General features: G+C 43.3%; 1 protein-coding gene across 1 annotated transcript; it reads left to right on the top strand.

Annotated features, from left to right (window-relative positions):
- The first annotated feature begins 1,101 nt into the window (after positions 1-1,101).
- Positions 1,102-16,006, top strand: olm2a (Olfactomedin-like protein 2A). Its single transcript, NM_001173617.1, is given in 8 exon segments — positions 1,102-1,322; positions 8,214-8,477; positions 9,225-9,332; positions 9,776-9,952; positions 10,094-10,349; positions 12,147-12,467; positions 12,722-12,907; positions 14,520-16,006. Coding segments are annotated over 3 exon segments (915 nt in total). The 5' UTR covers positions 1,102-1,322; positions 8,214-8,477; positions 9,225-9,332; positions 9,776-9,952; positions 10,094-10,349; positions 12,147-12,343; the 3' UTR covers positions 15,125-16,006.
- Positions 16,007-24,306: the final 8,300 nt, after the last annotated feature.

Genomic DNA, 24,306 nt, shown 5'->3' with positions numbered 1-24,306 from the left:
TTATCTCCAGCACCAAACCACTTTCTACATATGTGAAAACGACGCATTTCTACGTTTTGTAGAAAACATATATAACATAAAAAAGTTATAACGATGACATCATCAAAAGTTTAAAACAGTGATTTTCAAACACTAGGAGATTCGTGGTGATATGGGGAGCAAGAAAAATATTGCAGGTTTTGAAAATCACAATTTTTCTTACATTTAATCCTACCCTGTGGTTTTTTAAGACTTTATCTTTTTAGCCACAGATCAAAGAAACATGCTGTTTCCACATAGACCCTGGTTTGTCGCTGGAGATAATGAATATGAGGTTGAAAAGTGGCGGAGTTGCACTTTAAATGGTTTGTGCCTTGTCATCTAACTCTAATACTAAAGCTACTAATGGAGCCCAAAAAAACGTTTTCGTTATTTTTTTGTGAACTCTCAGGTTTATAGTATCCTTTCTACCCAAACCCATGTGCTTTGATCATGGAGAAAAAAATCGAACATTCTACTGCAATGGGGGTTTGATTGAATTGAGCCCCCTGGTACAAGCCTACCCCAAGGAACACCACTGTGACTGTAAACTTTACAAATAACCAGGAGATGGTGCTGCAACCCTTTCACATTCCACTGCACGTGGCATATCTCCCCTGATCATGTCTTGTTGCGAGCAAGCGGAGCAGCAGTCTGACAACTCTGAACCTTGGGCATAGGCCTACATTTAATATGTGTCAATAAAATATCAAATGGAATGCTAAAATGGTATAGAATAAATGCAGCTTTTACGCGTAATTCATATCCACTGTGCGCCATGCGTAAATGATAATGGTCAGATTTGTCGCAATAAAGGTTTAAAAAGTGTTATTGAATATTAGAAAACTATTGAAACACGTCTCACGTTTGAAATGACTCTAATGCTAAGATTATATTTATTATAAAATGATAAAGTTAATGTCAAGTGTGTATGTAAATTGCCCCTCCCATGTGTGGAGAAGAGAAGATGGGTGGATGATGTTTACTCTTACCGCTGATGCACAGAGCCAAGGACTAGAGTGCAGACAGCGCCTGATCAACTTGTAAAACTGCTTCCTGCGCATATTACAGCAACAACATACACGACGTGGGTCTATGGCAATGGAGCCCTAATATCTCGTGCGAACGTCTTACCTCATGGATTGAATAATATAGTAACCGATCTTCTTGTCATTCCGACATAAAAGGTTGTTATTGGAGGGATTATTTATCTGTCATCAGGCTCCTGGGAGAAAATGTGGAGATTTACGCATTTATTAGCTTGCCTACTGGTGGTGTGTAAAGATGTCACTGCGCAGAGTAAGGTAAGTAATAGGCATGACTTAGTAATAGACTGATAACACCTGTTTGATGCTGCAATGGCAAAGGTAAGGAACTCCACCATGCGTAATGGAACTGGGATTCCTTGTGATAAAATCTGAATAAGAATTTGTAAATCCTGTCCTGCAGCTCTGCTACAGTCGGCGATATGGATTACTGCTGTTCAGATTATATCTGAAAAGCAATGATTTATGCATTCTTAAAAAAAACAACATTATCACACTTAAAAATCAAAATACATTATTTTCATTAAATTATTGCAAAATTTGCATAGTTCAATTCAAAATAGTTCATTCGTTCACGTGGGTGTGAAGGCCCAACGGTCTTGTAGCATGAGGTTGTTGAAAGGGAGGAGCAGTTTGCATGACAAACAGTAGGCCTACACATAATGTTATCCCAATAATCCATAGGATTTCCAAATTAGAATGCCCATTCCCAATAGCAACCATTGTTTCATATGGCCAGGTGTCCAGTCAGAGATCAATCATTTTGCCTCTCCATGGACACCAATGAGAAATGGCAGCCCTGACTCTCTCTCTCTCTACTTTAAATCTTGAGGGGACTGCATCATGCCTACTACACACCAGCCTTCTAATGTAATTCCGCACATTTGTTGCTATGATGAATAGATGTCATAAATGAAAAATTACATCAGCCTGCTTGGTTAATAAATATAGGCTTTGAATCACCTTATTGCATGTCATCAGACTCAGTAACCATTACATTAGGTTTTCCCAGTGAGCCTTTATGTGTAGGGCCTGATGCCAGATTAAATGTAGGAAGAGATGGCAGTGGCACCCAGTCGGGTAACAGTAATATCTGCCCTGCCTTGTTTGAACAGCTGCTGGACTTCCATAACCCCTCTCATAGAACTGCAATGCTTTGAGGAGAGTCTAATCCCTACTCCCCCATGGTTCTGTGTGGATGACTACTTCCCCCTTGGTCTAGAAAACAACATGGGTACAAGACAAGAGGCACACAAGCCCATGAAGGCTGTCTAGCAGATTTTCTTCTCCTTTGTGCGTGAGAGGAACAGTGTGTGTGGAACAGTTAGAACAATGAGCACAGGTGTCATGTGTTCACATCATGGTATTAGTTTTCTTTCAAGAACAGTGGAATGTAGTGTAAAATTGCGTTAGCAGGACTCTAAAAATGATAATCCCTTATTATTACCCTGATCATCAAATGTATTGAGGGTGACCTGGAGGAAAGCCCAGTAGGATCACTAACAAGCTTGTGATTGATTTTAACATGGTTCTCTCTGTTCTCTGTGAGACGTCTCATGTGCCTGGCTTCCCTCTTCCCCATTCCGTCCCATTGGACACATCCTGCCCAGCCTACAGTGTCATGGCCCACTGGTGGCACTGAGATGATTGCGAGACAAAGCCAGCTCAGAGGAGGACACAGACGGTACAGTGCAATGGCATGGGAACAGGCGTGTGCACCTGCCCCTTGTTTTGGTTGTAAACAAGGCCAGGAATACTGCCGAGAGGTCAATGAGAGGACGAAGAGAGAGAGACGGAGAGAGAGAGATGTAGGGAGGAGACAGGACGCCCCCCTGTCACAGTAATGAACTAACAAGCCTGTCCCTGGGACTTAATGAATAAATGAGATTCAATGTGTTAGACGGTCTGTCTGAAGGTCTCAGTGGCCGTGGCCTCACTGCAGCTGGAAGAGGGCTTTGATTCTGAACAGCAGGAAATGAAGGAGACAGTGACACAGACCGTAACAGCAAACAACAAGCTATCTTCCCTTTTCTTCTGAGCGATGTGATGTAAGAGAAAACTAACACACATTTATAGCTGAAAGCTTAATTATTAGTTCTATTTGTCTGAGCTCTTTATCTAAGGACGCTCCATATAGAAAATGGCTGCCAGAGGACCACATGGTCAAAGGGAAGTATGTTTCACCCATCCTCTACACCACCTGCCTTCCACCTGCTTTTCCAGTGTGCATTACTGTATGTCTCCTTGTGCCTGACTGCTATGATGTGAATCTGTGCCCATTGAGGAGCCAGCAGGGTCTTGTTGTTAGTTCCACAACGGAGAGAGAGGATGTCTCCTTCAGCTGGCAATTTCTCCCAAGCAGCATCCATCACATCCAGGGTCCATCACTGTGTTTTATGGTTGGAAAAAAACATCCAAATTAAGAGAAGGTTTGATGCAATTGTACAATCATGTGGAATATTATACAATGATCTATGTTTTTTCCTAAAAGCAATCTATCAGTTCCATCTATATACCTATCCAGTACGCAGTCACCTGTATACCTATCCCTTTCAACACCTGGCTCCCAAAACAACAGCATCTGGGGAGGAAAGCAATGACAACCAGCTAATTCCATTCATGACTTTGGTTCCAGACTTGCCCTGATAATACAAAGATAACAGTTTACAGATAAATAATCTTACTGTAACACAGATTGGCTAACTACCCCCCCCCCATCTCTTTCTCTTTCTCTCTCTCCTCTCATCTGGATCAATCAGTAGTAGCCACTGAAGATAACCAAAAGGCTCATAGTGTGCTTGGTCGTACACATAAACAGCTCTAGATGGAATGTGGATGTGTACCCCCAAAAGAAACAAGTGCTCAGTAAGCTTGTGTCCAGCTAATTAGCGTGCTAGTGCTAATGCCCGTTTCTGTTCAGGTTAGGGACAGCAATTTCATGGTTCATCTCCAGGCTGAAGGCTTAAGTTTCCCCCTGTAGTCCAGGTTCAGATTTTCAGTGGCACAGTAAGACTGTTTATCATAAGCACTACTAATTAGATTAGGAATCAGGTGGACTTTCTGGCCAAGAATTTGGACTCCAGTTTGGTCTGTAATGTTTAGACTGGAGAACAAGGTGATAAGTCAAATAATTTAAAGGGTCTTCATGGGTGAAAAATTATCTTAAAGTCAAGCTAAGTCAATATTCTACTAGCTGTTGTAAAGACCTAAATTGATGCATTAGGGTAATACAATTCCATCTTATTAGATGGTGATTTTGGGGTGAACTTCTCTTTAACCTTTTTCCTAACCTGAAATATCATCGCTTTGATTTAGTAAACAGAAAACCCCTTTCCAGACATGTAAATACTGTGTGGAAGCATTTCGCTACACCCGCAATAACATCTGCTAAATATGTGCATGTGACCAATGACATTGGATTTGACATGGATTGGATTCAGCCCTATCACTCTAACAGTCCTACTACATCTACTAATGGAGGAGTTGTATATATCAGCTTACCTCAGAAACAGCTTACTGAGTTGAGAGTCTTTGCGATGGACAACTGACCTGCATCAGCGTCTGTTCTTGATCTATTTACAGTCAGATCCAGAATTATTGTCACCCTTGATAAATAAGAGCAAAATATAGTGTATAAATCATCATTTTAGATAATTTAAAAAATAAACAAAATCTCTATATTTGAGCAATTGTATTAGTATAAAATAATATAATTTCCCCTTTTTTTGCAAACAATATAGCTCAGTATTTCTATTAGTAACTTTCTACAGTCTTTTTTGCTCATCTTAATCAAGGGTGACAAAAATTCTGGACCTGACTGTGTATTAATACAAGTTTCTGGAAAGTAGCCTACATAAATGATCTTGTGTGTTAAAGCTACAGAGCCCTTGTTAAGTCCACATGCCTTAGGCCTAGTAACAACATGCAGCTGGCCTGAACAATTAGACAAAATCTACGGTCTGAAACGGACATCCTTGTTTATACGGACCAAGGTTAGTGTTACAGTAACAGTGTTAAGGCCATCATAGAATAACATTGGTTTTCTGTGTTTAAAGATAAGACTAACAAGCTCCTGGAATGTGCCAGCCATTGTGTATAATGAATTTTGTTTTTAACAATTGTAGACACAATTGAGGTTTCACTTAGTCATTGTCACTGTAAGAGTGGCCGCAGCCTTCAGTGAGTTAGTGATCTAATCATGTACTGTGGTCTATGGAATGTGTGTGAATGTGAAGCCATGCAGTTGGGTCCCTTCCCCCTATTGTACAGACAAGAGTTTGTCTTTGGGTCCTATTCTTTTGACCTGAAACTTGACCGCTCTCAGAGGTCAAAGGCTCCAAACTCAAAGCATACGTTAAGCTTTTAGCAGTCTCAATTATGAATTATCTGAGGTCTGTTGTCTGCTTTCATGCTGGAAGTTCTCTTGGCATGGGATGCTAAATGAACAGAGCGAGGACAATAATGGTTCGCATAGCCAATATAATTTAGCTTTCTTTATAATTAGGACAGTGGACGTCCATCTTGCTCCAGTCTGTGTGTACAGTTGACAGGGTTGAGAGGGAGGAGCCTATAAATTAATGGTGTGTTCTATGTCTTCCCTCTTAATCAATACACAAAATCACAAACACAGGTGTCTTGGAGGCAACCCAGTCAAGCTGGAAGGAATTTCACCAGGTTTGCCATAGTACTTAGTACTTGAAGCATCTTAAGCTCATGTTGCTAAGGAGCAGCCTGGGTTTGGCTCGCCTGCGTCTTGGGTGGAACAATAAGGCTCAGTGGGGCTGTGGGCACAACCCCTCCAAGGGAACTTGAATCTGCTAATCCACTCTGTTTTCATGTGGTTCTAGCATTTGTCAACCCAACCCACTGCCTTTTTCACTTGACATGGGTCAGGAATGGCCGGCCACTACGTACACAGGGGTCTTGCCCAATAATCAAAGACCCCTCTGAGTGTAAGTCTGCAGTAATGGAGGGTACTGCCCCCCAACCCACTCGTGTCACTCAGGCTGCATTCCTCCACTAATGAGCCCACCCCCTCCCTCCACCCACTCCTCTCCCTACCCTCACCAGCCTGCAGGGTCTGGCCTCCATAAACATTCTCACTCTCAGAGAACCCTCAGTAACTGGACATGAACGCACTGTTACTTAGGGTTGATGCTCTAAGCTTGGGTTTAGGTTGTTCTTTACTGACATAGACAAGCAGACTTGCTCTCCACAGGTATCTGCCCAGATCTACAGTTGACCTGCCCAGTGCAGGTTGGGTGCAGGAGGAAGCAGACAATTCTCCCCTAAATACCTTGATTGAGTGCACAGTTGAGACGTTTATCCTGTCTTGATACAACGTGGCAGAGTAAGGGCACAGACAGACAGAATATCTGTAATGCTGCATTCTTGTGCTGCTGTAAGTGGTACCACATGTGGGTCTGCCTGCCCCAGGGTTTATAGAGATTCATGTGGGTCTGCCTGCCCAAGGGTTTATAGAGATTCATGTGGGTCTGCCTGCCCCAGGGTTTATAGAGTTTCATGTGGGTCTGCCTGCCCCAGGGTTTATAGAGTTTCATGTGGGTCTGCCTGCCCCAGGGTTTATAGAGTTTCATGTGGGTCTGCCTGCCCCAGGGTTTATAGAGATTCATGTGGGTCTGCCTGCCCCAGGGTTTATAGAGATTCATGTGGGTCTGCCTGCCCCAGGGTTTATAGAGTTTCATGTGGGTCTGCCTGCCCCAGGGTTTATAGAGTTTCATGTGGGTCTGCCTGCCCCAGGGTTTATAGAGATTCATGTGGGTCTGCCTGCCCCAGGGTTTATAGAGTTTCATGTGGGTCTGCCTGCCCCAGGGTTTATAGAGTTTCATGTGGGTCTGCCTGCCCCAGGGTTTATAGAGATTCATGTGGGTCTGCCTGCCCCAGGGTTTATAGAGTTTCATGTGGGTCTGCCTGCCCCAGGGTTTATAGAGATTCATGTGGGTCTGCCTGCCCCAGGGTTTATAGAGATTCATGTGGGTCTGCCTGCCCCAGGGTTTATAGAGTTTCATGTGGGTCTGCCTGCCCCAGGGTTTATATAGATTCCAAAATCTCATTGGAGGAAGATGACAGGTTAAGCCCCCTGGAAAGAGGGTGTGAGAGGGAGCTGGGCCCCAGAAGGTGCTGGAAGATGAGCTTAGCATCAATACAGTGCAGCAACCCTCTGGCCTCTACATGGGGAGATGACCAGAGAGAGCACTGCCAGTCACAGACACCAGCAGAGAGACAGACTGAGAGAAAGGCACTTGAGAACTACTGTGACATCTTAAGTTCTCTGTGAAATGAAGGTTTTGCACGTCATCGACCTCCTGTCAACAACAAACAAACGTTAAATCAGATTTGCAATAAATGTATGATATAGAAATGTCAAATTTATGACTGAGCCTAAATATGAAACCCATAAACACTTCACTTTGATGACTGTCTATAATAAAATATGTATTGTTTATTCAATGTTTGTTTTTTGTTATTTATCTGGAGTGATTCTGAGGATGATGTCAGTAGAATGAGCTTGCACATGGTCGGCCAGAGTTCTCTCATTTTACACCATGTGTGGGGAGTGCTGGCGTCCGACACAGCTGGGGATAAGAGTTAATGGCATTGCGTTGGTCTCAATGGCTTTCATGTGCTTCATGACGGCTAGTGTTCAAAGAAGAGGAAGCATGTGGTTAATGTCCCAAGATCACTTTCATTCCCATGCTGTTGTTTCCCTCCTAAGAAAATGTATGTATTATTCATAGAATGTCCACCAGGGAGGGAGTCATTCAGAATATTGGAACAGCTCTCCATAGACTGCTGTGAGAAGAAAACCCAAGCTCAGCGTATATTTTAATGAATCATAATGTTCACGGGGTGAATTGATATAAAGTTCAACCCTGACCATTGATCACTATGAGTTGCTTTCTCAGAATGTCTGTCAGGATTTGTGATAACTGATCAGGCTCCAGACTAGCCCTTTTACATTCAACCCCACGCTGTGACATCATCCCAGGCTGTGATGCCTACCGTAGCTGAGGGACAGGAACCATGTCCAGCTCATTACACGTCAACAATGCTTTTTTTCAATTAGTGTTATACAACATTTCAAATCAGTCCATTTCATCCACTCTCTTCAACTCTGTCTCCTGTCAGATCTTCGGGGAGACGGAGCCAGTGCGGATGACGTCGGAGGGCTCAGACTGTCGCTGTAAGTGCATCATGAGGCCGCTGAGCAAGGATGCATGCCAGCGTCTGCGGAGTGGCAGCGTGCGCGTGGAGGACTTTTACACGGTGGAGACAGTCAGCTCTGGATCGGACTGCAAGTGTTCCTGCACTGCCCCCCCCTCCTCCCTCAACCCCTGTGAGAATGAGTGGAAGATGGAGAAGCTGAAGAAACAGGCCCCTGAACTGCTCAAGGTGAGTTCCAGCAGTAACAGACACAACTTAGTGGTAAAATAACATTAGAACTGTAAATGTTGGTAGTAAAATCACTTAATTGACTGGGTAAAGACCGTGACAGAGACCCTGATTGCATGTGTGTGGTTTGGTCTTGAAGATATACTGTACATAACCATGGGAGAAGCAGAAATAGGATATCCTTATAATTGTTCAAATTAAAGCGTTAAAATATCCCAGGTTGTTGCAGACACTTTTCCATGAGCTCACTGGGTTCTCTATCTGTTGATAACATCTCAGCACCTCTCAGGATGTACGTATCTGAAGCACACATACATTTTTCACTGGAAGTGAAAGGAGAGGAGATGAGGCATGCTATGCGCCACATGAAGAGAAGAACCAGAACCAGATGTGTGATCTGACTGGGTTTAGACATAGCCATGTCTTATAAGGAATACATTGAATTGCATTACAAAGGAAAGGCTCAAAATAACTTTTGGGGAGGGCTTTTAATGCAATATGAGAGCAAAATTGTTGCAACACTGGATTTGTAGTTGGCAGGTGTCTGATTCATGACTGAGAGATGAGGGTAGTATAAAGCAGCACCCATTGTTAAGTCAATACTTTTAAATTAAAATAGGCGTGGGTGGTTTTAGGTGTTATTGAAGTCACATACTCAATTAAATGTAAAACCTGTCAACATATTTTTCTGCTTCTTTATTATGTTTTGTGCTAATACTCTCCTCTGTGCTGTGTGTGGGTGTACAGCTGCATTCCATGGTGGACCTACTGGAGGGGACGCTGTACAGTCTGGACCTCATGAAGGTTCACTCCTACATCAATAAGGTGGTCTCCCAGATGAACACACTAGAGGAGGTAAGGACCAAAAAAACAACGTCCTCGTAGAGTACAACAAGTAGCACAATAACAAGGACATAAAACAAAAACCAGGGAATACTAGGTTTGCATGCCTTCCTATATACTGTATGTGAGTGTATTTGAGTTATTGCCATTCTAGCTGTATATGGTCCTTATGCAGACAGAGAACTGATTAAATGGTTTGTGATTAGATACCAGTAATTCCCCCCCTAAACGGCATGGTTACAGTATCCACAGAGATGTCTTTAACCCCCACAGCTATTCACTAGTCAAACAGGAGAAGATGAACTAAAGGGGGAAAGAGATTTGTGTGACTGGTTCTCCCAGGTTTTGTGTTTGTAATGTTTTTACCAAAGCGGTCTGTTTTCGCTAACAAAGTTATTTGCATTTGGTTGGTACAATGGACTGGCCGGATTCTTAGAACACGTCTGTTTCCCCAGACAATCAAGACCAACCTGACTCGGGACAATGAGTTTGTAAGGGACAGCATGATCACTCTGACTAACCAGTTTAAGAGGTATGAGAACTACTCCAGCATCATGATGAGCATCAAGAAGCAGATCTCCAGTCTGGGCCTTCAGCTACTGCAGAAAGACCAAACAGAGACCAAAGCTCAGGTAAGTGTGTCTCTCAAACACACACACACCCACCACACAAAAGCTTGCTCACAAATTACACATCAAACACACAAATCAACGTTCACATGCCCGCTGACACACCATAAATCACAGGCTTGAATTGAATGTCAATGTTTACAGGACACCAATGATGAGAAAACCAAGGACACCGTAAAAAAAACTAAAATAAAGCCCCCTTCATCCAAGCCCCCTCCCAAGCCGCCCAAGGAAAAGGTCGTAAAACCTAAAAAAGAGAGCACCAAGCCTGGGAAACCTGTCAAGCCTGACCCCACAGCCAAGGCCAAGGTGGCAGGGCACCAGCCGGGGGTAGTGAGGGGCATCACCTACTACAAAGCAGCCAAGGTGGATGGGGTCGAGCACGGCACAGGTGGTAAAGGTGAGAGAACAAGGGCCGATACAAGATGGCGCCGATAGACATGGTCGCCCTGTTCATTGCTCCTAAGAAACTTTGCACAAGCATTTCCCTACACCCGCCATAACATCTGCTAAATATGTGTATGCGACCAATACAATATGATTTGATTTGATTACGGGGGAGAGTTGGACCACTCAGTATGAGCATGTGTATGGAGCCCACTCACCCCTAAAGTCAACATTGGGCTGTGACTTCAGCTGAGTTAGCAGCACTCAGCCAGCTTGTATGAGATCATCTATGTGCTGTTCTAATGTTCTCAGACCCTATTGTGATTGTTCTCAACTAAACCAATTCAAATAACTAAATTGTACTCTTGGATCTGATCTACATTACATTATGCTGGATCAGCATTACACCAGACTGTATTTCAGATTCCCAACCCAAATGGATGTTGTACGTCTCCATCGCATATTTTCTTTTTTTGTGTAGATCAAGCCATTCAAATTTGAATTAAATATGTTGTTCTTACACACGTGTAATAAAAGAGTGTAAATCTTAGTACTACTCTTGGCATCTTGGAAACAGTAAAACAGTGAATCCTTCACCGTGTAGATCACCAGATCCACAGTACAAGATTTATCCTGCTGTTATTTCCAACCAAGCAGGGCTTGGGCCATCAGAGGATCGAATTGCATGCGTGCATTCAGCGAGCATTAAATAATACATAGAGCTAATGGAATGTCGTTTCAATGGAACATTGCCACATCCATGACATGCCTCAGCTTCACTCCTCGCACACAATGTGTTGTGGGCCCTCATCACTGTGCCGATGAAAGCTGACAAAACATTTCCTGACTCCTTACAATCCTTATTGAATAGATACTGTAGGTATGCTAGGTTTGCTCAGGGCGCAAATGCACATATGCCGTCAGGTCATGTGTTCTGCCATGCCAAGCTGTTTTGCCATACTTTGGTGAGTGCAGCCACACTTGTCAACCCAGTGAATCGATTCAGCTTCATTTCCATAATCTCTCACAAAGAGTAGTTTGCCTTTATTCAAAGGTGAATGTTAACCAGAAGTCTTGCATCTATTAGATAAAGGGCGATGTGGCTTTTGAAGTATCAAGCAACACATCTTCTCTTTCACAACATACTTTAGAGACCTACAGCACATTCTCCTATCTATGCTGCCTGACTGACTCCTAAGCTGTCCCTGACTCCCTATCTTGTTAGGCCTTCAGTAGATACATGTGGTCAAGTAGTGTGCACGGCTAGCACCCTGAGGTTCAGAGTGCGCGTGTGGTGCAGATGTGCTGCTTATGTAGCAGGCAGAGACGTTTTATCTCACGCATCTGTCTGGCAGCTAAGGAAGTGAGAGTATGAGTAACAGAGGGGATCAGCCTCAGGCTGGCCCAGTCCTCCTGACACTGTCCTCTGTTCTGCTATTCTCTCTCCATGGCCAGGGATAAGAAAATGCCATGTGAGGGCTGTGGAATTCTGAATCCAAACAGAGAGGCAGAGACAGCGGGACAGACTTGGTTACAGAGGAGGGGACAGAGACAGTGAGAGGAAGCTGGCATGCTCTGTGTGCTATATAACTAATGCATTCCCCTTTGATGTGGCCCCTGGAAATCTGTGGTACTGTACAGTGTCTGTCTCTCTGACAGAGGTCTCAAAAGCAGCTCATACAGGGCCTTTTTGATTAATTAAGCCAACTAATTCTAATTAAAACTAGTAAAGATAAGGACCCTCCAGACTTTGAATTTGAGTCTAACTAAATCCCATGGCCTACTTTCCAATACTTGTCTTTATCCTCAGACAACGCTGCCAAGACTCACACCATCCACCACGTCAAAGAGACACACTCTGAGGACGGAGGTGCTGAAATTGTCCTGGAAACCATTGAGGGAACCACAGCTGAGCCAACAACTACCAAAGAAATTGCTACCACTACCACAACCACCACCACTACCACGAGCACAACAACAACGGCAGCAACAACAGCCAGTACTACAATGCCATCCGCTACCACCACCACCATTGTAGCAAGAGTTGAAAGGCTAGACAGACCAGCCCCCACCATCATGCTGTTCCTAGACAACTCTGACAACAACAGCCGGCCAATCCTACACAGAGCAGGTAGCCTGACCTACACAATTACCTAGTGTAGTGTGCATTATACTACACCATATAACAACTAAGTGTGCTCATTGACAGCAATAGAGACAGTCAGTGCTATGACTCTGTCCAATTCAGTAACGGATAAACATGTAACGTTTAGCTGCCAGAATATGTGTGACCGTGAAATTGGATGATTGAAAACTCATGCAGGCCATTCTTCATCCAGTTTTCTGGTAGTTTCTGTGTTGACTGTATTGTACTGTACTTGGCAGGTAAAATCCTGGACTGTGAGGGGACTCTGGCCTCTATTGAGCTCCCAGAGAAGCAGCACAGCTATGGGCGGAACGAAGGAGCCTGGATGAAGGATCCCCTGGCCAAGGACTCAAAGATCTACGTCACCAACTATTACTACGGCAACAACCTGGTGGAGTTCCGAAACCTGGACAACTTCAAACAAGGTGGGCATGGCATAGAAATTGAATACTGTTATATCATTATAATTGTTAATTATTTTCTATTATTTTCAATTTCTATGGCGCATGGGGTTTCAACTGTACATCTATGGAATGAGATCAGTGTAACAGTATTATAGTCTCTAATGATCTGTAGTGACCCATGAAATGTAGTGAGTAGAAAGTGACCCATGAAATGTAGTGAGTAGAAAGTGTCCCATGAAATGTAGTGAGTAGAAAGTGACCCATGAAATGTAGTGAGTAGAATGTGACCCATGAAATGTAGTGAGTAGAAAGTGACCCATGAAATGTAGTTAATAGAAAGTGACCCATGAAATGTAGGGAATAGAACGTGACCCATGAAATGTAGTGAGTAGAAAGTGACCCATGAAATGTAGTGAGTAGAAAGTGACCCATGAAATGTAGTGAGTAGAAAGTGTCCCATGAAATGTAGTGAGTAGAAAGTGACCCATGAAATGTAGTGAGTAGAAAGTGACCCATGAAATGTAGTGAGTAGAAAGTGACCCATGAAATGTAGTGAGTAGAAAGTGACCCATGAAATGTAGTGAGTAGAAAGTGACCCATGAAATGTAGTGAGTAGAAAGTGACCCATGAAATGTAGTGAGTAGAAAGTGACCCATGAAATGTAGTGAGTATACACTACAGTAGCTCGAGACTCAAACATGCAGGTTTAGTTGTAATACTGTGCTTTTCATTTCACACAGAAAGTCTCCCCCCCCCCTCCTTCCTGCACTAGTACTTGGTGAGAGAAATAGGATTACTCCTCTTAACTGACTGGGGAAAATGATCTCTCCCACTGGACTGGCCTGGTTGATTTAGAGGTGTTTGGACAGAAGCTTTTTTTAACTCACATCTTACAAAGCGTGAAGAGATTTTGCTCTGGTATCCAGTAGGGTGGTGAGTTCACAGCAGTGTGCGGATGACTAGGTATCTCTGTGAGTGGCTGTGATCCCTGCCTAGGCTGACATGTGCCTCCCCTTTGAACTGGCCAGAGCTGAGAGGGATTAGAGAGGGATGGGCTGGGGCGGAGGGTGGTTCTGCGCTAACAGGTTGTTTTTGTCCTTCACTGCAGCTTCATTCATTATCTAAATCACACTTCCTGAGGTGGAACTGTTAGAGAGCGATGTGACCAGATATGATCATGACACTAATAACAGGAAATCTGTGTGGACAGTGGGACAGTCAAACAGAAACTAACCAGTCTCTCATGTGAAACCATTATATATTCATTTATGGTATAACTATTAAACACCTCAGTGGCACCCACAATTACTTTTTTATTTATTTTACCTTTATTTAACTAGGCAAGTCAGTTAAGAACAAATTCTTATTTTCAATGACGGCCTAGGAACAGTGGGTTAACTGCCTTGTTCAGGGGCAGAACGACAGATTTGAACCTTGTCAGCTCAGGGATTCGAACTTGCAACCTTTCGGTTACTAGTCCAACGCTCTAACCACTAGGCTACCCTGCCGCCCCTGACTGTACATGACTGTACATGTGTATATATAAGATGGCATGATGTTAGCATACTGTATGGGGGGTAACATGATATGCAGTTAGTTTCTCAGTAAACATCCCTGTATATGGTCCTGTTAGGTCGCTGGAGCAACCTCTTCAAACTGCCTTACAACTGGATCGGCACGGGCCACGTGGTGTACAACGGAGCCTTCTACTACAACCGAGCTTTCACCAAGAACATCATCAAGTACGACCTGAGGATGCGCTACGTGGCCGCCTGGACCCTCCTGCATGATGTGGTTTATGAGGACACTACCCCCTGGAAGTGGAGAGGTCACTCGGACATTGACTTTGCCGTGGACGAGAGTGGGCTGTGGGTGATCTACCCTTCCATGGACTATGACTACTCCCAGCAGGAGGTGATTGTCATCAGTAAGCTGGACCCTGGAGATCTGTCCATGAAGAAGGAGACCACCTGGAGGACGGGCCTGAAGAGGAACTCCTATGGGAACTGCTTCATCATCTGTGGGGTGCTGTACGCTGTGGACGTCTATAACCAGAAGGAAGGGGAGGTGAACTATGCCTACGACACCCACACCAACTCAGAGGCTATCCCTCACCTGCCCTTCACCAACGAGTACGCCTACACTACCCAGATAGACTACAACCCCAAGGAGAAGGTCCTGTATGCCTGGGACAATGGACACCAACTCACATATAACATACACTTTGTTGACCAATGAGCACAGGTGTTTTATGCTCTGGTAAAGTATCATCAGCACCATGACAGGGTCGCCATCCCCCATAGAGATAAGAGAGATGGTCAGTAATGGACAGTCCAGCAGCACCCATATTGGATTCAGCAGCCAACATTCCTCTTTCATTGCATGCTCACCAAGACACTTGACAGCATACCATGCGTCCCATACACAACAATGCTCCTCGTCAATGTGGGCACTGTGTTGGTATGTTATTGGAAATCACAAACTGCTCATTTATTCCTCCCATTTGATTTTTATGGCCCATCAAGCTCCATCCTATCACCTAGCACTTTGATCATCTGTCATTGTCATTTCAGGCCTATTGATGGTTTTGTTTTTTAACATGTATACATGATGTTGGGTACTGTAGTGTTAACTGTTGAAATTGTTTATTTTAGTGAGGATGAGGGATACTTTGAAAATATATGAGCTGACAAACACAATATACATGAGTTTCTAAACTTAGGATTTTGTACTCGCTTGTAATTTACCAGAAATGTATGCTTTATATTTACATTGTTGTTGCTTTACATACATTTTGTATAAAGTAATATGTTCATTTTTGTCTTAACGAAGAGTTACAATTGTTGCTGCTCGTAACATTTACACGTTCACGACATGTTATAATCATTTTGGCCTATTTATAAACCACCACCCTTTAGGAAATGAACTGTCATGGAGGTCAATTGTGTAAATGCATACAGATGTACAGTATTGTCTTAAAGGAAATATAATCCATGGACCTCTATGACAGTTTCAGCTTCACGGTAAGTCAGAAATGATTATACCTGTATGTAGTACATGTACTGCTGTTATGGAGAGTTATGAAGACCGCTAATTCAAGTAAAGCTTTGCCTAAATATCTTTTGAGCATTTTATTATCATATTTGATTTGTTTCGAGAAAAAAAAAAACTTTAATTGCATACTTATTCTGAATCTATTTTGATAGCTTTGTTAATAAGTGTACACAGAAATGTGCACGGCTAATTACAGCACTGCAATGTATTCATTTGTAATGTCGTGGTGTTTGATACACAATTTCTGACAGAAAGGATTATAAGTGGAAATATTATACCACACACACAACCCGTTGTGCTTGTCTCTGCTATGGATGAAATAAACAATTCCAGTTTTATATATCTGCTGTGAGAAGTCCAAATCCATGTGCATAGACAGACCCACTGGAAGCCATGGGGAGCAGGACTACCATTCCCAGTGTTATGTGTTGACAGGATGCAGAATGACTCAATGATTCCTCTTGAGTTTTTTGTGTGTGCTTAACTCTCTCCCTGACTTGTGTTTTGTTCCAGTACAAAGGTCACTCAGCACTGCTTGATTGGGAGTGCACTAAAGGAGCCGGCCTGTCCTGAGGTCATGGTAACAAGGGCAGGGCAGGATGAATGGCTGGCTCGGGATGTGAAACTGTTTAGCTTTAAGCTCCAAGCCAGGCAATGCTGGAGGGAGGAGTGGAAATGTAGCATAAGATGAATGTATAAGGGGTGCGGTCCTCTCATGTGGTCCTCATTTGGGAACACAACCACCACCCCCTCAACAGTGCTTTTTAAAGTACAGCTTTGCACACAATGTTGGAGTTTTCATTGTCTAATACAGCCAATACTTCCATTGCATGCACGAATTTGAGTGTAATGAATGCTGTTTTATGTTTTTGTTATTGTCTGATTGCCAATGAACTCCACCGGTACAGTGAGATGCTAACATGTTGTTGTCATGCAACATGGGACAATGATGGCCACCAGGGCTAGCTCTAGCCTTTTGTGGGGCCCAACCTTGCGGCAAAATATTTTAGTGGCCCCCCTCTTGACTGTGGAGAAAATGTATTTTGTTGTAAATTTCATTCACTAGGACCCACATTTTTCCATGGGCCCCAGTGCAGTCAAAAACATAATTTTTCTGTGTTATATATATTTCCACACTACGAGGTTGGAATAATACTTTGAAATTGTGAACATGATGAAATTGCCTTTTTAGTGTAAGAGCTGTTTGCAAAGACTGACTGAAAACGCCTGTTTCGGTGGGATGGAGTTTTGGCCTTCCATGGTGACATCACCATGTGGTAAATTAGTTAATAGACCAATAAGAAAGAGAGTTCCAAACTTCTCTGCCAATAACAGCTAATTTTCAGTTTTCTCCTCCCCACTCAGACCACTCCCAGACAGTCCTAGTTAAATTCTTGCTTGAGAAATTGCTATTTGCTAAGAAGCTATTTTTGACCATTTTAATTGAAATAATCACAGTAAGGTACTTAATTGTTACCCAGAAATTATTTGATATTGAAATAAAAATGGCTGCATCAGACCTTTAAATCACGTTTTCTGCAATTATACGCATTTTGCCATGGGGCGGAGAGAAAGTTTTGCAATTAATATCACATTTTCTGCAATTCTACCAATTTTGCCATGGGGTGGAAAGATATTTTTGCCGTTTTAAAGCACATTTCCTGCAATTCTACACATTTTGTAATGACATGCCATTTTAATATGATATCAGAGTGAGAATGACTAACAAAATGAATGGGGGCCGCTTGGAGGTCAGGACGCCTGGTCACGTGCCCTGCGTGCCCAGTCGGTATTCCGCCAAGATTACTACATGTTTAGATAGCTGGCTAGGCTAACTACCAATCTAAAAATTGCTAGCTGACATGGCTAATTGAGTGACTATCAGTGACTAACATAACAAGAGAAAAACTGCTGATGCACCACCAAATTTTCTAAATTGCACTTTGTGTATTCTACTACTCTTATTCCCTACCGGCCAGGGTCCCTAAGCTTATGTCTGGAACTGGCCCTGATGGCCACAGTTTTGTCATGAAGAACAGTGACAATTCAGATGAACCAGGGTGCTAAGGTTCCCTTGTCTAACACGAAGGTTCTCCTGTTACTCAAAGTGATCCTGTTCACATCTACTGAACAGGGCCTCCTGCTCCGATGATGACCCTGTTCACGATCTCACTCCTGTTCACGATCTCACTCCAATTTGACCGTGTTAAATTAGGCTCAAATATGCAGATCACTGTATCCTTAGTGTCACAGAACTGGAGATCTGTTGATAAAAGCAGCGGATGTGTAGCTATATAGATTGGATTAATGTTGAGCAAGCTTGTCCTCCAAGACCCTCTACAAGGCCTTTTCCAACTATGATGTCATACCCAACTGCTGTAGAGACTTTTGCATGTTTTACCCAAATCTCCAGCTCCACACCCTGCTCCAAACGACTACACTGAGACCTGTCAGTATATTAGCCTCACTGTGGACATAAAGGAAAAGCACATCTCCAGGCAAGAAAACCCCAGGATCACTGAGCTCTGAAACATGAGAAGAGAAATTACATGATGATTGACGGGCCAGATATTTTGTGATCTGTTGCAAATCATAAGGCCAGAGACTTTTCTGGCATATAAACTTTAAGTGAGGTTGACAAGAACAATTCATATGTCGTTCAAAAACATCAGTTGGGAGAGTGAAGCAACGATTGACAATTGAATCTGAGGCTGAGCTCATCCAATAGAGCTCACCAACTTGTAGTCCTAAAAAACGGAAATGAGGTACCTCTGGTTTGTTCAGCTATTCCTATGGGGAAAATTAACTGGAAAATAATAGGGTTTTGGGATAAATGGTGAAAATAAGGTCTGAGGTTAACACAGGCTTAGGAGATCTTATACAATACATGACCAAAAGTATGTGGACATCTGCTCGTCAAACATCTCATTTCAAAATCATGGGCATTAATATGAAGTTGGTCCTACCCTTTGCTGCTATAACAGCCTCCACTTTTCTGGGAAGACTTACCAATAGATGTTGGAACATTGCGGCGGGTACTTGCTTCCATTCAGCCACAAGATCATTAGTGAGGTTGGGCACCAACGCTTGGCATTGCACATGTATGCGGCTGCTCGACCATGGAAACCCATTTCATGAAGCTCCCGACGAACCGTTATTGTGCTGACGTGGCTTCCAGAGGCAGTTTGGAACTCGGTAGTGAGTGTTGCAACCGAGGACAGCATAATTTGGCCATGTAGTGTCCGTTTTGTTCAATGAGATAATATCAGTCAGTTAACATGACCTTTATGAATGATGAAGCCTTCATGTTTTGTTCTATGAGATGATATCAGTCAGTTAACATGACCTTTATGAATTATGAAGCCTTCATGTTTTGTTCTATGAGATACTATCAGTCAGTTAACATGACCTCTATGAATGATGAAGCCTTCATGTTTTGTTCTATGAGATAATATCAGTCAGTTAACATGACCTTTATGAATTATGAAGCCTTTATGTGCTTCATGTGCTTTGTTTTATATTTCACCTTTATTTAACCAGGTAGGCTAGTTGATAACAAGTTCTCATTTACAACTGCGACCTGGCCAAGATAAAGCATAGCAATTCGACACATACAGCAACCCAGAGTTACACATGGAATAAACAAAACATACAGTCAATAATACAGTAAAAAAAAGGAAACAAAAAGTCTATATACAGTGAGTGCAAATGAGGTAAGATAAGGGAGTTAAGGCAGTAAATAGGCCATGGTGGCGAAGTAATTACAATATAGCAATTAAACACTGGAATGGTAGATGTGCAGAAGATGAATGTGCAAGTAGAGATACTGGGGTGCAAAGGAGCAAGATAAATAAATAAATACAGTATGGGGATGAGGTAGATAGATGGTCTGTTTACAGATGGGCTATGTACAGGTGCAGTGATCTGTGAGCTGCTCTGACAGCTGGGGCTTAAAGCTAGTGAGGGAGATATGAGTCTCCAGCTTCAGTGATTTTTGCAGTTCGTTCCAGTCATTGGCAGTAGAGAACTGGAAGGAAAGGCGACCAAAGTAGGAATTGGCTTTGGGGAACCAGTGAGATATACCTGCTGGAGCACGTGCTACGGTGGGTGCTGCTATGGTGACCAGTGAGTTGAGATAAGGTGGGGCTTTACCTAGCAGAGACTTGTAGATAACCTGTAGCCAGTGGGTTTGGCGACGAGTATGAAGCGAGGGCCAACCAACGAGAGCGTGCAGGTCGCAGTGGTGGGTAGTGTATGGGGCTTTGGTGACAAAACGGATGGCACTGTGATAGACTGCATCCAATTTGTTGAGTAGAGTGTTGGAGGCTATTTATAGATGACATCGCCGAAGACGAGGATCGGTAGGATGGTCAGTTTTACGAGGGTATGTTTGGGAGCATGAGTGAAGGATGCTTTGTTGCAATATAGGAAGCCGATTCTAGATTTCATTTTGGATTGGAGATGTTTAATGTGAGTCTGGAAGGAGAGTTTACAGTCTAACCAGACACCTAGGTATTTGTAGTTGTCCACGTATTCTAAGTCAGAGCCGTCCAGAGTAGTGATGTTGGATGGGCGGGCAGGTGCGGGCAGCGATCGATTGAATAGCATGCATTTAGTTTTACTTCTATTTAAGAGCAGTTGGAGGCCACGGAAGCAGAGTTGTATGGCATTGAAGCTCGTCTGGAGGTTAGTTAACACAGTGTCCAAAGAGGGGCCAGAAGTATACAGAATGGTGTTGTCTGCATAGAGGTGGATCAGAGAATCACCAGCAGCAAGAGCGACATCATTGATGTATACAGAGAAGAGAGTCGGCCCGAGAATTGAACCCTGTGGCACCCCCATAGAGACTGCCAGAGGTCCGGACAACAGGCCCTGCGATTTGACACACTGAACTCTATCAGAGAAGTAGTTGGTAAACCAGGCGAGGGAATCATTTGAGAAACCAAGGCCGTCGAGTCTGCCAATAAGAATGTGGTGATTGACAGAGTCGAAACACTTGGCCAGGTCGATGAGTACGGCTGCACAGTAATGTCTCTTATCGATGGGGGTTATGATGTCGTTTAGGACCTTGAGCATGGCTGAGGTGCACTCATGACCAGCTCTGAAACCAGATTGCATAGCGGAGAAGGTACGGTGGGATTCGAAATGTTTCGGTAATCTGTTTGTTAACATGGCTATCGAAGACCTTTGAAAGACAGGGTAGGATAGATATAGGTCTGTAGCAGTTTGGGTCTAGAGTGTCACCCCCTTTGAAGAGGGGGGATGACCGCAGCAGCTTTCAATCTTTGGGAATCTCAGACGATACGAAAGAGAGGTTGAACAGGCTAGTAATAGGGGTTGCAACAATTTCGGCAGATCATTTTAGAAAGAGAGGGTCCAGATTGTCTAGCCCAGCTGATTTGTATGGGTCCAGATTTTGCAGCTCTTTCAGAACATCAGCTATCTGAATTTGGGTCAAGGAGAAATGGTGGGGGCTTTGGCGGGTTGCTGTGGAGGGTGCCGGGCAGTTGACCGGGGTAGAGGTAGCCAGGTGGAAAGCATGGCCAGCCGTAGAGAAATGCTTATTGAAATTCTCAATTACAGTGGATTTATCGGTGGTAACAGTGTTTCCTAGCCTCAGAGCAGTGGGCAGCTGGGAGGAGGTGCTCTAATTCTCCATGGACTTTACAGTGTCCCAGAACTTTTTTGAGTTTGTACTACAGGATGCACATTTCTGTTTGAAAAAGCTAGCCTTAGCTTTCCTAACTGCCTGTGTATATTTGTTCCTAACTTCCCTGAAAAGTTGCATATCACGGGGGCTATTCGATGCTAATGCAGAACGCCACAGGATGTTTTTGTGCTGGTCAAGGGCAGACAGGTCTGGAGTGAACCAAGGACTATATCTATTCCTAGTTCTACATTTTTTGAATGGGGCATACTTATTTAAGATGGTGAGGAAGACACTTTTAAAGAATAACCAGGCATCATTTACTGACGGGATGAGGTCAATGTCATTCCAGGATACCCCGGCCAGGTCGATTAGAAAGGCCTGCTCGCAGAAGTGTTTTAGGGAGCGTTTGATAGTGATGAGGGGTGGTCGTTTGGTCGCAGACCCATTATGGATGCAGGCAATGAGGCAGTGATCGCTGAGATCTTGATTGAAAACAGCAGAGGTGTATTTGGAGGGGGAGTTAGTTAGGATGATATCTATGAGGGTGCCCGTGTTTACGGATTTGGGGTTGTACCTGGTAGGTTCATTGATAATTTGTGTGAGATTGAGGGCATCAAGCTTAGATTGTAGGATGGCCGGGGTGGTAAGCATGTCCCAGTTTAGGTCACCTAGTAGCACGAGCTCAGAAGATAGATGGGGGCAATCAATTCACATACCACCATCTGCTGGGGGCAGAGGGTGGTCTATGGCAAGCGGCAACAGTGAGAGACTTGTTTTTGGAAAGGTGGATTTTTAGAAGTAGAAGCTCGAATTGTTTGGGGACAGACTTGGATAGTAATACAGAACTCTGCAGGCTAACTTTGCAGTAGATTGCAACACCGCCCCCTTTGGCAGTTCTATCTTGGCGGAAAATTTTATAGTTAGGGATGGAGATTTCAGGGTTTTTGGTGGTTTTCCTAAGCCAGGATTCAGACACGGCTAAGACATCCAGGTTGGCAGAGTGTGCTAAAGCAGTGAGTTCAACAAATTTAGGGAGTAGGCTTCTAATGTTAACATGCATGAAACCAAGGCTTTTACGGTTACAGAAGTCAACAAATGAGAGCACCTGGGGAGTGGGAGTGGAGCTAGGCACTGCAGGACCTGGATTAACCTCTACATCACCAGAGGAACAGAGGAGAAGTAGGATAAGGGTACGGCTAAAGTCTATACGAACTGGCCGTCTTGATTACATAAATGCTTCAAAATTCACAAAAAGTGACGCTAGCTTATGAAGATTATCTCATGGAATAAAACGTATAAGATCTCATAAGCCTGTGTTTACCACAGCCATTATTTTCTGCGTTTGAATTCCTATTGATAGCGTATTGCTAACACATTCCGCCAGTACTAACTAAATGAAACGTGTTGAGGAAACTGAGTTCATGAAAGCTTATGCTCGAGTAATATGTGCAGCCTCAGAATGACTTTAATGAATATCCTGTAGGCTATTTCCCGCAGCCAGCCAGCCACTTGAAAAGGAGTTGATTGAGCAGGATGTGGGGAGCAGAAATAGGACAGTGAACTAACTATGAGCACAGGGCAAAACCTTTCATAATCAGGAAGGTGAATTGCACTTGTGATTAGCTGTCTTGTTGTCAAACCTGTAGGCTTTGTAAGCTCTAATGTGCAAGACATGGCCAAGGGGTCTCATACTCAATAATTACCCAATTAAAGGTATTAAGTGCTTTCCCCTTTGCTTGTCCGTGGGAGTTGGCACACATTCAATTATGTCCCATGCTCGTTATAGAAGGGGGCTTTCCTAGTGATCTGAAGTGAGGACTAAGGGAAGCCTTTGTATCAGACACAATTGACTCTTTGGAGATTACCAAGGAGGTGTGGCTGTGTTTGGACATCGGCTACACATACTGTAGCAGAGAATCAAATACAGCCATAAATATCAATGTTTGGTGTTTGATCAGAGATTCATAGATGAAGTGTTTGCGTTGGAGAATTGCAAAGAAAATGCCTGGCTGAAAAATTTGAGGTTTTGTGTAGGTGTTTGTGGCACTATAGTACTGTAAATCAACATATCCTTAAAAGGGTTATGGAGCAAAATGTATGTGCGTAATGATTTTATTGACTATGCATTCCAAACATTAGCCAGTGCTGGTTTATAATTGCCATGTTTCTAGATGCTAACTCTAGAGTCCATTCACAAAGGTATCTTCCGTCCGGGGGGGATTTTTAACACGCATCGCTTACGGTACAGTTTTGGAAACATAAGGACCCTATCTTTCATATCAGCGAGAAAAGAAAAAAAACTTAAGGTGAAATTACTACACACCTTTAGAAGGTTAGGGTTCCCACACAGCCACCTTTCTTTCCATGTTACAGCGCTTGTTTACGGAAGACATAGGCACACCTGTGCTAATTAACTCCCCCAGAATTTTTTCTTGAAATTCGTCACTGTTTCTTAACAGGGGGAACCCATATTTATGAACAGAACACACCTATTATTCTTAGGTTTTACCACAATAAATTATACTGAAAATGTGTTTTAATGACTAGATTACTAATCCCACCCCCCATAATTAAATGACAGGTATGAAACCGTGTAATTTACAAACATCCTGCCCCCTTCCCTGAAATTCCACCTATAGTGATTGATTGACAGGTCTGAAACTCTACCAACTTTGTGACTCTCACAAATATCCTGCTCCTCCCCTGACAATCCCAC

This window comes from Salmo salar, chromosome ssa24 (assembly GCF_905237065.1).
Source record: "Salmo salar chromosome ssa24, Ssal_v3.1, whole genome shotgun sequence".
In the NCBI taxonomy this organism is placed as follows: Eukaryota; Metazoa; Chordata; class Actinopteri; order Salmoniformes; family Salmonidae; genus Salmo; species Salmo salar.
Note: the sequence above shows the minus strand (reverse complement) of the source record. Positions and strands in the feature narration are given on the sequence as shown.